Source organism: Anthonomus grandis, chromosome 15 (assembly GCF_022605725.1).
Source record: "Anthonomus grandis grandis chromosome 15, icAntGran1.3, whole genome shotgun sequence".
Taxonomy (NCBI): domain Eukaryota; kingdom Metazoa; phylum Arthropoda; class Insecta; order Coleoptera; family Curculionidae; genus Anthonomus; species Anthonomus grandis.
In genome coordinates this window covers 1,575,848-1,589,168 of record NC_065560.1, presented here as the reverse complement: position 1 = coordinate 1,589,168, position 13,321 = coordinate 1,575,848, and the positions used below count along the sequence as shown (strand labels likewise).

Below are 13,321 nucleotides of genomic sequence, written 5' to 3'. Positions count from 1 at the left end.
TTCTTATTCATAAACATGACACAGAAAAAGTTTAAAATAAATTATTAAGACATACAGTACGGTGTTTTTGGATTCAGAAGAACGAAACTAAGACAAAACCGTTGGGATTTTCCCGATAGCTCCCATAGAAGCCGAGATATCGACCTTCAAAGATTTGGTTTTTTCAGTTCTCGGGTATACTCCGATCGAAAATTATATTACAATTTAATTATGAACCAATAGGTTCTGCATTCATTCAACATTCACTAATTCATGAACTGACCCTTAGAGTTAAATGACATTTTCACATAGTAATGTCAACGTCAGACGTTTTCTGTCACTGTCACCACATTCTTCCATTACTGTCAAACAAAACAAGAAATTTTGTCTGACGTTTCTCCCAAAAGAAACACAAGATCCATAGAATTTCCTTAGAATTTCATTTCTACCATTAGACGCTTAAATCTTATGTAGCGAAGCCCTTTCGTATGTTCTGGATCATTTCCAGACACCCACACATAATTTGCACTGATTATATTTACATCTTTGTTAGGTGTTTGTTTCCCGAGCAAAAAATGGCAGGTTCTAGTGACCACCACTATCGCAACGATACCAGCAGCGATACGGAAGATTACAGCGAAGACAGGAGAAGAAAAGTGTACAATAAAAATCGCATGAGGTAATGTAAAAATACCTGCGACATGAATCACTAAACTTATAGTAAATGATAAGGACAAATAGTTTTCTTTGTAATAATAATTAGGTCAGCAGTTTACTTTGTGTTTTGTTTCTCTAGGCAATTCATCAAAGTAATAACAGTGCCAAACAAGGTTTCTCAGATGGGACCCAGTAGTACTCTGTCACAGTCTTCCCCGTTACAGGCTGGCGCTTGTGCTTTGAATGAGGACCGAGTTACATTAGTCGTGGATAGTACCCGATTTGTTGTGGATCCTGCTTTGTTTATTGCACATCCTAATACTATGTTAGGACGAATGTTTAGGTAAGGAAGTTAGCACACAAGTATTGTATACTTTATTTCTATTTACTTATTTAGTAATATACAGGATATTCTATTGAAATGCAAAGTTTTTATCTTAAAACACATTTAAGTATTTATATTTTTATCTGTAGAAAAGAGCATAAATTACAGTTTTTTCTATGATATTATAACATTTTTTGCTGAAATACAATTATAAAAAACACTTTTATTCACTTATACATAGCCAATTAAAAAAACACATAAACAAATAATACAACTCTCTATACTTTAATTAAAAGCTGAAATACTATAAAATGCTTAACTATAGATAATAAATTAGGTATATAGTTTAGGACCCAAGTATTTGAGTGATCTTTTCCCTAACTCGCTAAAGTATATGGAAATAATTATATTTATCTGTGTATTATGGATATACTATGTTTCATATCTAATTTTTCCATGATTATTAACAAAATAACTAACTGTTTAGCAAATTTATTATCTGACGAGGATTCAAAGAGTTAAAATGATATATGAATCCCCACACCAGTATCCCATATCTTAAAATTGATGCCTCTAAACTTTCGTGTAATTATACTAACATATTTCTGTTTAATTACCAATTATAATTCCCAAATACCCCAATATAGATTTCCAATGTTTATGTTAGAAAATAGTGGCCAATTAGTTATAGTTTTTTGAAAATGCTTTATACTTAGCACACACACACCTCTTGCACATTCAGTCTCGATCAAACATAAGTCATTGACATGTGAAATGATTTTTCCTTTTACCTATGTATGTTGGCATTTCCGATTTCGCTTATGTAAATACACATTTTTTTAAAAATAATATACATATCTACCTAATAGTTATTATATTAAATAAAAACAAAGATTTTAACAATTTAAAAAATGTTAATAAAAAAGTTGTTCATTAAGTTCCAAGTGCGAAATTTTGAGGTTTGCTCTACTATTTTACTTAGTACATGCTCATTTTCAATGTTTGTTATACAAGTGTATTCTTGGGGTTACTTTTATAATTGGGTCATAGCTAGAAAGTGCCATTTCATTAATGTTACACAGGTATCACTTAAGTTTGTGGTTGTTAAAATATCCTAGACCTCGGAAGATTTTCATTAGTTTTTATATTTTTGCCAATTAGGGTATATACTACCACAGGGAGAAACATCTTCATAGGAGAGGTTTTAGAATAGTTTTCTTTGTATCTTTCCATCCCAGTGGAAACTCAGTTTTATTATGCCAATATTTAAATTTGGTGCTGCTAATGAAATAATCAATTATAGGAGTGTGTGCGTACAGTCTGCCATTCCAAAACTTCTGGACAGTCTTATTTATCAAATACTTTATTAAATCCATAAAACATGTAGTTACAACAATACACCTTTTTTTATTACCTATGTGAGGTGTGGATTTTGTCAGTAAAAAAAAAATTCTAACTTAATTAAGTATACAATTAAAATATTTATAGAATTTAAAGCATTCAATCACTTATCCATTCATGTCATGATTTATCAAAATATTAAATTTAAATATAAATAAAAAGGCAAAACGCGAGTACACAAAATTTAAATAACAACAAAATATAACATTCATTCACAAATTAACTCATGCACTAATACACAATACTAGATGAGAGTTTCATTTAAATTTTCAGCCATATACTCATGAAGAGAATAAAAGGCCTTTTCTTGCAGATATATTTTTAGATCTTTCTTTATCTCTTTATCTGATTTTTCTCTGAAGTTTATTGGGAGTTTATTCCAGACATCTAAGATACTATGTACCACATTTTTCTTAACAAATGTAAAATTTGGTTTACAAGTCTTGAAATTGTTTTTGAACCGGATGTTGCCCTTTCAGATTCTCAAAAAAGATTTTATTGTCAAGAATAAACAAAACACATTCATAGATATAAATACAATAAAATGTTAGGATGTTATGATTAATAAAATATGGTTTACAGGATTCCTGATAGGGTAAATTGAATATAGTTCTCAAGCACCTTTTTTGCAAGATAAGAACTCTTTCAGAGACTTTCTCTTTTATGACGAAATTATTTTTTATTGCAAAAAACTTCTGTTAAGTAAACAGCATGGCTTCAGTGGTGGCAAGTCCGCTATTACAAACTTGTTGTTGTATCAGGGTGCTCTGTTAAGTACTTTGGAGTGGGCTGAACAAGTGGATGTAATACATACAGACTTTTCCAAGGCATTTGACAGTGTCAACAATAGCTTATTACTAGACAAAACAAATTGAAACTTTTTGGCTTTTCAGATTGTTTGGTGGCCTGGTTTAATTAATTAGTAATTAGTGATTAGGTAGTCTATGGGGTTGATCCTGTGTATTGATTAAATAAAATAAAATAAATCTTACATCCTTCCTTACTTGCCACAACATAACCACATATCTTCTACCGTTTATAATCTAACTAATGCGCTCCTATCGGTAATTTTGCTTGCTAATTACTGTACTTTAAAACTGTTTTTTTACATTCAGCAAAAATGTCAAACTGTTCATTGATCTATTGAGTTCAATTGTTGTACTGATTCCTTTGCCCCTTAAATTAGAGTCGTTAACCTCATCTATTTCCTTAGTTCATCATTGGATACTCACCCAAACGACCGGGGGGAATTCGAGGTGGCCGACGGCATATCTGCCTCGGTATTCCGCGCCATTTTAGAATACTACAAAGGCGGAGTGATTAAGTGTCCCCCATCTATATCGGTACAAGAATTGAGGGAAGCTTGCGACTACTTACTTGTACCATTTGATGCTTCTACTGTTAGATGCCAAAATTTAAGTAAGTTTGTCTGTTGTAATTGATAGACGAGTGTAGCTCACACCCTTTTGCCAGGAGGTTTATTACACGAGCTATCAAACGAAGGGGCTCGTTGCCAATTCGAGTTATTCCTAGAAGAACTCATTTTGCCCCTGATGGTTAACTCTGCCCAACGTGGAGATCGAGAATGTCATATAGTGGTTCTCTTGGACGATGATACAGTGGACTGGGACGAAGAGTACCCTCCGCAAATGGGGGAGGAGTATAGTCAAACGGTTAACAGCACTGCCATGTACCGATTTTTTAAATATATCGAAAATCGTGATGTGGCCAAGCAAGTTTTAAAAGATAGAGGACTAAAGAAAATCAGACTTGGAATTGAAGGTAACTAGTCCGATATGCATAATAATAAAACTTACTTTATAAATTTCTCTCTTTAAAACAGTAATCAAGTAGAACCTTTGGAACTGACAATAAGTACTTATCCTTGTACTGCAAAACAGATGAAAAATTGTACTTATGATTCTTAAGATTTTTTTAGATGATCTCGTGCAAATTTCAAGCGATCCTTTCTATTTTTCTTTGATATTAGTGGTTTCTTTACAGCAACTTTTCCAAAAAGCCCCACTTCATTTAGCCTTCTTCTCACTGTGTGAGCAGACACAAAAATCCCCATTTCACTCATTTCTCCAGAAATATCTATAGAAGTTTTCTTTGGGTCATTCATCGATATTCTTTTCATTACCTTCATAGCCTTTTTGGACAACTTTTTTGGTCTTCTTTCTTTTGAAACAGTGCCAATTTCAATTTGTTTATAACCCTTCTGGTATAGTTCAACTATTTTACTTTTTAAATCACTAGATAAGTATTTACACTTAGGCATGATGCCTGTCTTCAGAACAAAAGCGTACCGTCAAACAGCTTGTAGTAAACAATTATTATGATTTTATTAAAGGTTTCCATACATTTGGCCACAGAGAAATAACTCCTCTTTCATCAAAACTAATAAACAACAACATTCTTTTGCTTTACCTCCATTGGAATTTCTTTATTTTCTGATAAGCTGTTTATTTATATTTTTGAGAGTTTTCGCATTGCGATATTTTAAGTTTCCATACTTTTGGCCACCACTGTATAATGCCATAAAGCTATACAATTTTCTGCCTTTAAAACAAGCAAGTTTAAGTATGCATTAAAGTCTCACATTTAAAAAAAAAACAAGTAGAGAAAAATATGATTTGGTCCATCACTAGCCTTTTGCTGCTGGTTCTTAAGTATTGAAATATGTAAGGAAGTTTATAAGGGTTAATTAAGGATTGCTCAGTTATAGTGTTGTTATTTTTTCTACATGCGGTTTTTAGGCCAACATAGTTTTTTTTTTAATTTAGATTAAAATAATCCATTGGAGGTTAAGTTTGAGTAGCCACAGGCTAGACTTCTCCTTCGTGGAATATTATTTTAACCAATTTTATGATGTTAAATTTGATTTAATAAAAGACGATTATTATGATGTTCTTGTTGAATCATATTTTTATCATCAAAGGTTATCCGACTTACAAGGAGAAAGTGAAGAAAAGACCGGGCGGACGCGCCGAAGTTATTTACAACTACGTGCAGAGACCGTTCATCCACATGTCGTGGGAGAAGGAGGAAGCGAAAAGTAGACACGTCGACTTTCAATGCGTCAAATCGAAAAGCGTCACCAATTTGGCCGAAGCGACCGCGGATCCCGCTTTAGAACTTGACGCGAGAGGTACGTAAACTGTTTAGGTTGTGAATATTGTTATTTACTTTAAAATTAAATGAACTATAACGTTTGACGTTTGTTTTGTTAGTGGGTGCTTGTTAGATGAACGAATTGGTTAGAGGTTACTTAAAGTCATTTTTCGACGGATGATCATTTAGTGAGAAGTTAATTAGACCTTAATTGTTGGGGATCCAGAATATTTTAACTTGCAGCTAGAATCTGATTTATTGAGTTTAAATAATGAGAAGTGGCGTTTTGCGGATACATTTTGGTCAATTGCTGAAGAAAACTATATGTTTCTAGCCAACTTTTCGAGGTTAAATAAAAGACGTTCAAATAGTTATGGAGATAACGAGGTATATACTATTTTTTATTATTAATAAAAATAGTAAATTGATGTTTAAGTTAAAATTGATTTTTCAATTCCAGGCAGTTGAGCTGTAGGTTTTTTTTAAATCTCTGACTGAAATAACAAATTAATTTGTTATTTGAACCTTTGTTTTACACTTACAGTTTTTTTTTTAAATTTTTAAGCATTTGAATTACCATTATGCCTCAATTGCTTGGAATAATTAATTAATTTATTAATAACGTTAAAGCAAAAATTGTTTTACAATAACAAGCAGTTGAGTGATTTTAATCAAGATTTAGCCTTAACTGTCTGAAATAATTAATTAATTATTTTTTTATTTGAAATTAAAATTTGTTTTACAATTCCAGGCAGTTGAGCTGAACATTTTTTTTTAAATTTCAAGCATTTTAATTAAAATTATGTCTCAACAGCCTCGAATAATTAATTAATGTATTAATGACAGTAAAGTTAAAAATTATTTTACAATTCCAGGCACTTGCGATATTTTAATTAATTAACTTTACGCTTCAACGGCCTAAAGTAATTTATTAATTAATTTTTAAATTGATGTTTAAGTTAAAATTTATAAAATTATTTCATAATACCAGGCAGTTGACTTGAATTTAAAACTATATACTTCAAGTGCTTTGAATATTTTATTAATGACATTAAAGTTATAATTATTTTACAATTCCAGGCAGTTCATATTAAAATAATTTTATTTAAACCCCGATAATGAGTAAATTAATTAATCCAGGTGTCGAATCTTCTATTTTAATTAGTGAGTGCCTGAAATGTTAACAACTGCTTGAAATAATAAAATAATTTCAATTTAAACGTCACATTTTAATTAGAATTATGCCTCAACTGCCTTGAGGTGTTTTAATTAAGTTTAAACTTTAACTGTCTGAAATAATTTATTAATTATTTTTTTATTTGACGTTTAAGTTAAAATTTATTTCGTAATTCCAGGCAGATGACTTGAATTTAAAATTTCAGGCATTTTAATTTTAGAGTTATGCCTTGAATAATTAATTAATTTATTAATGACAGTACAGTTAAAAATTATTTTACAATTCCAGGCACTTGCGATATTTTAATTAATTAACTTTACGCTTCAACGGCCTGAAGTAATTTATTAATTAATTTTTAAATTGACGTTTAAGTTAAAATTTATAAAATTATTTCATAATACCAGGCTGTTGACTTGAATTTAAAACTATATACTTCAAGTGCTTTGAATATTTTATTAATGACATTAAAGTTATAATTATTTTACAATTCCAGGCAGTTCACTTGAATTTAAAATTTTAGGCATTATAATTTAAATTATGCTTTAACTGGCTTGAATAATTAATTGTGCTATGAAAGTGTCAATTTACCAGGATAAAATAAAATATAAGTAGATTCAGACATGAAGATAATAACAAGTAACAACTATAAAGAATATAATAATTATTGTCTAATTCATTCATTATTTAATGCCAATAAAAAGTCTATCAACTATACAAGATGATGTAAAAGTTGTGGATTTTATCACTTAATATTTCGCATAATTTTCAGTCATCTGCAAATAATACAAATTCCCAGTATATATTATATAGTAAATTAATTAGTCTCGGTAGTTGAGGTTCAATTTTAATTAAAATGCCTAAAATATTAATAAATTTATTGCTCAACTGCCTGGAATAATAAAATAATTTAATTCGATACCCAATAATAAATAAATTAATTAATCCAGGTAGTCAAAGTTACTGTTTTAATTAGAATGTCTGAAATGTTGAGAAATCCATGGCTCAACTGCCTGGAATTATACAGGAAGTTAATTTAAACTCCATTAATAAATAGATTCATTATTCTAGACAGGTAAGGTTCAATTTTAATCCAAATGCTTAAAATCTATGACGCTTAACTGCCTGGAATCACAAAATAATTTAATTTGAACTCTATTAATAAATTAATTAATTAGTCTAGCCAGTTAGAGTTTAATTTTAATTAAAATCACTAAAATATTAATAAATATATGGTTCAACTGCCTGGAATAATAAAATAATTTAATTCGATACCCAATAATGAATAAATTAATTAATCCAGGTAGTCAAAGTTACTGTTTTAATTAGTGAGTGCCTGAAATGTTAACAACTGCTTGGAATAATAAAATAATTTCAATTTAAACGTCCCATTTTAATTAGAATTATGCCTCAACTGCCTTGAGGTGTTTTAAATTAAGTTTAAACTTCAACTGTCTGAAATAATTCATTAATTAATTTTTTAATTGACGTTTAAGTTAAAATTTATTTCGTAATTCCAGGCAGTTGACTTGAATTTAAAATTTCAGGCATTTTAATTAGAGTTATGTCTTGGATAATTTATTAATGACAGTACAGTTAAAAATTATTTTACAATTCCAGGCGCTTCCGGTATTTTAATTAATTAAGTTTAAGCTTTAACGGCCTGAAATAATTTATTAATTAATTATTAAATTGACGTTTAATTTAAAATTTATTTCACAATTCCAGGCAGTCAAAGTTACTGTTTTACTTAGAATGCCTGAAATGTTAAGAAGTCCATGGCTCAACTGCCTGGAATTATACAATAATTTAATTTAAACTCTATTAATAAATAGATAAATTATTCTAGGCAGTTGAGGTTCAATTTTAATTCAAATGCCTAAAATCTATGACGCTTAACTGCCTGGAATAATAAAATAATTTTATTTCCACCCCAATAATGAGTAAATTAATTAATCCAGGTGTCAAATCTTCTATTTTAACTAGTGAGTGCCTGAAATGTTAACGAATCGATGATCCAACTGCTTGGAATAATAAAATAATTTAATTTGAACTCTATTAATTAATTAATTAATTAGTCTAGACAGAGTTCAATTTTAATTAAAATCACTAAAATGTTAATAAATCTATGGCTCAATTGCCTGGAATAATAAAATCATTTAATTCGATACTCAATAATGAATAAATTAATTAATCCAGGGAGTGAAAGTTACTGTTTTAATTAGAATGCCTGACATGTTGAGAAATCCATGGCTCAACTGCCTGGAATTATACAATAATTTAATTTAAACTCTATTAATGAATAGATTAATTATTCTAGGCAGTTGAGGTTCAATTTTAGTTAAAACGCCTAAAGTCTATGACGCTTAACTGCCTGGAATAATAAAATAATTTTATTTGAACCCCGATAATGAGTAAATTAATTAATCCAGGTGTCAAATCTTCTATTTTAATTAGTGGGTGCCTGAAATGTTAACGACTGCTTGGAATAATGAAATAATTTCAATTTAAACGTCACATTTTAATTAGAATTATGCCTTAACTGCCTTGAGGTGTTTTAATTAAGTTTAAACCTTAACTGTCTGAAATAATTTATTAATTATTTTTTTATTTGACGTTTAAGTTAAAATTTATTTCGTAATTTCAGGCAGATGACTTGAATTTAAAATTTCAGGCATTTTAATTAGAGTTATGCCTTGAATAATAAATTAATTTATTAATGACAGTACAGTTAAAAATTATTTTACAATTCCAGGCACTTGCGATATTTTAATTAATTAACTTTACGCTTCAACGGCCTGAAGTAATTTATTAATTAATTTTTAAATTGACGTTTAAGTTAAAATTTATAAAATTATTTCATAATACCAGGCAGTTGACTTGAATTTAAAACTATATACTTCAAGTGCTTTGAATATTTTATTAATGACATTAAAGTTATAATTATTTTACAATTCCAGGCAGTTCACTTGAATTTAAAATTTTAGGCATTATAATTTAAATTATGCTTTAACTGGCTTGAATAATTAATTGTGCTATCAAAGTGTCAATTTACCAGGATAAAATAAAATATAAGTAGATACAGACATGAAGATAATAACAAGTGACAACTATAAAGAATATAATAATTATTGTCTAATTCATTCATTATTTACTGCCAATAAAAAGTCTATCAACTATACAAGATGATGTAAAAGTTGTGGATTTTATCACTTAATATTTCGCATAATTTTCAGTCATCTGCAAATAATACAAATTCCCAGTATATATTATATAGTAAATTAATTAGTCTCGGTAGTTGAGGTTCAATTTTAATTAAAATGCCTAAAATGTTAATAAATCTATGGCTCAACTGCCTGGAATAATAAAATCATTTTATTTCAACCCCAATAATGAGTAAATTAATTAATCCAGGTGTCAAATCTTCTATTTTAATTAGTGGGTGCCTGAAATGTTAACGACTGCTTGGAATAATGAAATAATTTCAATTTAAACGTCACATTTTAATTAGAATTATGCCTCAACTGCCTTGAGGTGTTTTAATTAAGTTTAAACTTCAACTGTCTGAAATAATTCAATAATTAATTTTTTATTTGACGTTTAAGTTAAAATTTATTTCGTAATTCCAGGCAGTTGACTTGAATTTAAAATTTCAGGCATTTTAATTAGAGTTATGCCTTGAATAATTAATTAATTTATTAATTACAGTACAGTTAAAAATTATTTTGCAATTCCAGGCATTTGCGGTATTTTAATTAATTAAGTTTAAGCTTCAACTGCCTAAAATAATTTATTAATTAATTGTGAAATTGACGTTTAAATTAACATTTATTTTACAATTCTAGGCAGCTGACTTGAATTTAAAATTTCAAGCATTTTAATTAAAATTATGTCTCAACTGCCTCCAATAATTAATTAATGTATTAATGACAGTCAAGTTAAAAATTATTTTCAATTCTAGGCACTTGCGATATTTTAATTAATTAACTTTACGCTTCAACGGCCTGAAGTAATTTATTAATTAATTTTTAAATTGACGTTTAAATTAAAATTTATAAAATTATTTCATAGTACCAGGCAGTTGACTTGAATTTAAAATTTTAGGCATTATAATTTAAATTATGCTTTAACTGGCTTGAATAATTAATTGTGCTATCAAAGTGTCAATTTACCAGGATAAAATAAAATATAAGTAGATACAGACATGAAGATAATAACAAGTGACAACTATAAAGAATATAATAATTATTGTCTAATTCATTCATTATTTACTGCCAATAAAAAGTCTATCAACTATACAAGATGATGTAAAAGTTGTGGATTTTATCACTTAATATTTCGCATAATTTTCAGTCATCTGCAAATAATACAAATTCCCAGTATATATTATATAGTAAATTAATTAGTCTCGGTAGTTGAGGTTCAATTTTAATTAAAATGCCTAAAATGTTAATAAATCTATGGCTCAACTGCCTGGAATAATAAAATCATTTTATTTCAACCCCAATAATGAGTAAATTAATTAATCCAGGTGTCAAATCTTCTATTTTAATTAGTGGGTGCCTGAAATGTTAACAACTGCTTAGAATAATGAAATAATTTCAATTTAAACGTCACATTTTAATTAGAATTATGCCTCAACTGCCTTGAGGTGTTTTAATTAAGTTTAAACTTCAACTGTCTGAAATAATTCGTAATTAATGTTGACGTTTGACGTTTAAGTTAAAATTTATTTCGTAATTCCAGGCAGTTGACTTGAATTTAAAATTTCAAGCATTTAATTAAAATTATGCGTTGAATAATTAATTAATTTAATAATTACAGTACAGTTAAAAATTATTTTGCAATTCCAGGCATTTGCGGTATTTTAATTAATTAAGTTTAAGCTTTAACGGCCTGAAATAATTTATCAATTAATTTTTAAATTGACGTTTAAGTTAAAATTTACTTCATAATTCCAGGCAGTTGACGTGCATGCATTTATAATTTCAAGCATTTTAATTAGAATTATGCCTCAACTGCCTTGAGGTGTTTTAATTGGGTTTAAACTTCAACTGTCTGAAATAATTCATTAATTAATTTTTTACTTGACGTTTAAGTTAAAATTTATTTCACAATTCCAGGCAGTCAAAGTTACTGTTTTAATTAGAATGCCTGAAATGTTGAGAAGTCCATGGCTCAACTGCCTGGAATTATACAATAATTTAATTTAAACTCCATTAATAAATAGATTCATTATTCTAGACTGTTAAGGTTCAATTTGAATTAAAATGCCTAAAATCTATGACGCTCAACTGCCTGGAATAATAAAATAATTTTATTTCAACCCCGATAATGAGTAAATTAATTAATCCAGGTGTCAAATCTTCTATTTTAATTAGTGAGTGCCTAAAATATTAACAACTACTTGGAATAATAAAATAATTTCAATTTAAACGTCACTAATTAATTAGTCCGAACAATTGAGGCACAATTTTAATTAAAATGTCGCCTTAAATTGGAAAATAATTAAATATTGCCATATAATAGTTTATCGAAAAAGACAGACATCAGAGCCTTAATTCTTAAAGCATCAATATCGGTAACTAACAAATGACGTCATTGTTTCACCTTTTAAAGTACTATAACTTGTTTATAAGAGGAGATATTGAAAAATAGTTTTCGTGCTGGTTTTTGTTATCGGATAGGCCCCGAATTAAGATGTTCACTATTATTATATTTTGACTCTTTAAAAGGCTATTGAGCGTCCCAAAAATTACAAGAGTCCAAGAGTATTCAAGATTTTCTTTCAGAATCAAATGATCTAGCAGGCATTCGTCGGCAATTTAGTTGAGGAAACCTCTAGGGTCAAACAAACCGTGAATGTACAGTAAAAATTCCGATTTATAAAGCACTAATTGATCCGGTAGTGAATTTAATAAAACCCATTGAAATCTTTAGGTAATCCAATTGTAAGCGTCACTATTGGAGATGCAGCACCCAACGACATACAGCCCCTAGATAACGAAGAGGGGGCAGTAGGCGGAATTCCCGATTTGTATCCTTCAAACAACATGCTTAACGATGCACACAACATTATTTAAACATTTTTGTTTTATTACACGAACGGTAAAGTAAATTTAAATGCCCACAAGACTATTTTAAGTGACCTTTTGTGGTGAATTTAAGACAAACAGATTCTATATATTCTGAACCAATATTTAATACTCCCTTATTGTTATTAAATATAACCCATATGGACTGAAATATTTGTAATTCCTTTTGCACATTATTAGTTCTAATTGTATCATGCTCACTGCGGATCTTTTCTAAATTAGGATACTATTAGGTAGAATTGTTTTTTTTTTACTGAATTTTCCTATAAGAAATACCTCTTCAACTGACTGTTTTTTTTTTTTTTGCTTAAAATTATGGCTGTGTTTTAAGTGCTCAAGTTCAGCATAATATTTCATTTAGGTACATTCCTTCATTGAAACCAAACAGTTTCTGGCCAAAAAACAATGTTCGCTTTAATAATTTATTTAAAAAAAATTAAACCATTTATCGTGTATCTTTAGGATTTTCTATGTAATTTTTATTGGGTGTTATAAGTAAATATATTACTCTGCGTTTAAGTGGTGTTTGCTCTTTTTCCTACCTGAGTGATCCTATCCCAAGAAATTTATGAAAAA

General features: G+C 28.7%; 1 protein-coding gene and 1 long non-coding RNA gene across 3 annotated transcripts; both read left to right on the top strand.

Moving 5' to 3' along the window:
- Positions 1 to 314: 314 nt before the first annotated feature.
- Positions 315 to 13,264, top strand: LOC126745174 (BTB/POZ domain-containing protein 10). 2 transcript variants are annotated; one of them, XM_050452903.1, is made up of 7 exons: positions 315 to 465; positions 533 to 658; positions 776 to 979; positions 3,576 to 3,781; positions 3,836 to 4,144; positions 5,304 to 5,513; positions 12,591 to 13,264. In XM_050452903.1, exons 2-7 carry the CDS (start codon positions 555 to 557, stop codon positions 12,731 to 12,733), a joined length of 1,176 nt encoding a protein of 391 aa, XP_050308860.1. In that variant the 5' UTR covers positions 315 to 465; positions 533 to 554; the 3' UTR covers positions 12,734 to 13,264. The 2 variants fall into 2 exon arrangements, with proteins under 2 accessions (XP_050308860.1, XP_050308859.1); XM_050452902.1 differs by having other exon boundaries at positions 335 to 658.
- On the top strand, positions 7,339 to 12,086 carry LOC126745175 (uncharacterized). Its single transcript, XR_007663454.1, has 2 exons — positions 7,339 to 7,953; positions 11,774 to 12,086. It is a non-coding gene; the product is annotated as an uncharacterized LOC126745175 (long non-coding RNA).
- Positions 13,265 to 13,321: the final 57 nt, after the last annotated feature.

Excerpts from the sequence above, each read along its gene's own strand:
- LOC126745174 (XM_050452902.1), top strand. The coding sequence starts at position 468 with ATGTTCTGGATCATTTCCAGACACCCACACATAATTTGCACTGATTAT. Across the intron at positions 980-3,575 it reads ATGTTAGGACGAATGTTTAG|TTCATCATTGGATACTCACC; the intron begins GTAAGGAAGTTA and ends CTATTTCCTTAG. Across the intron at positions 4,145-5,303 it reads AATCAGACTTGGAATTGAAG|GTTATCCGACTTACAAGGAG; the intron begins GTAACTAGTCCG and ends TTATCATCAAAG.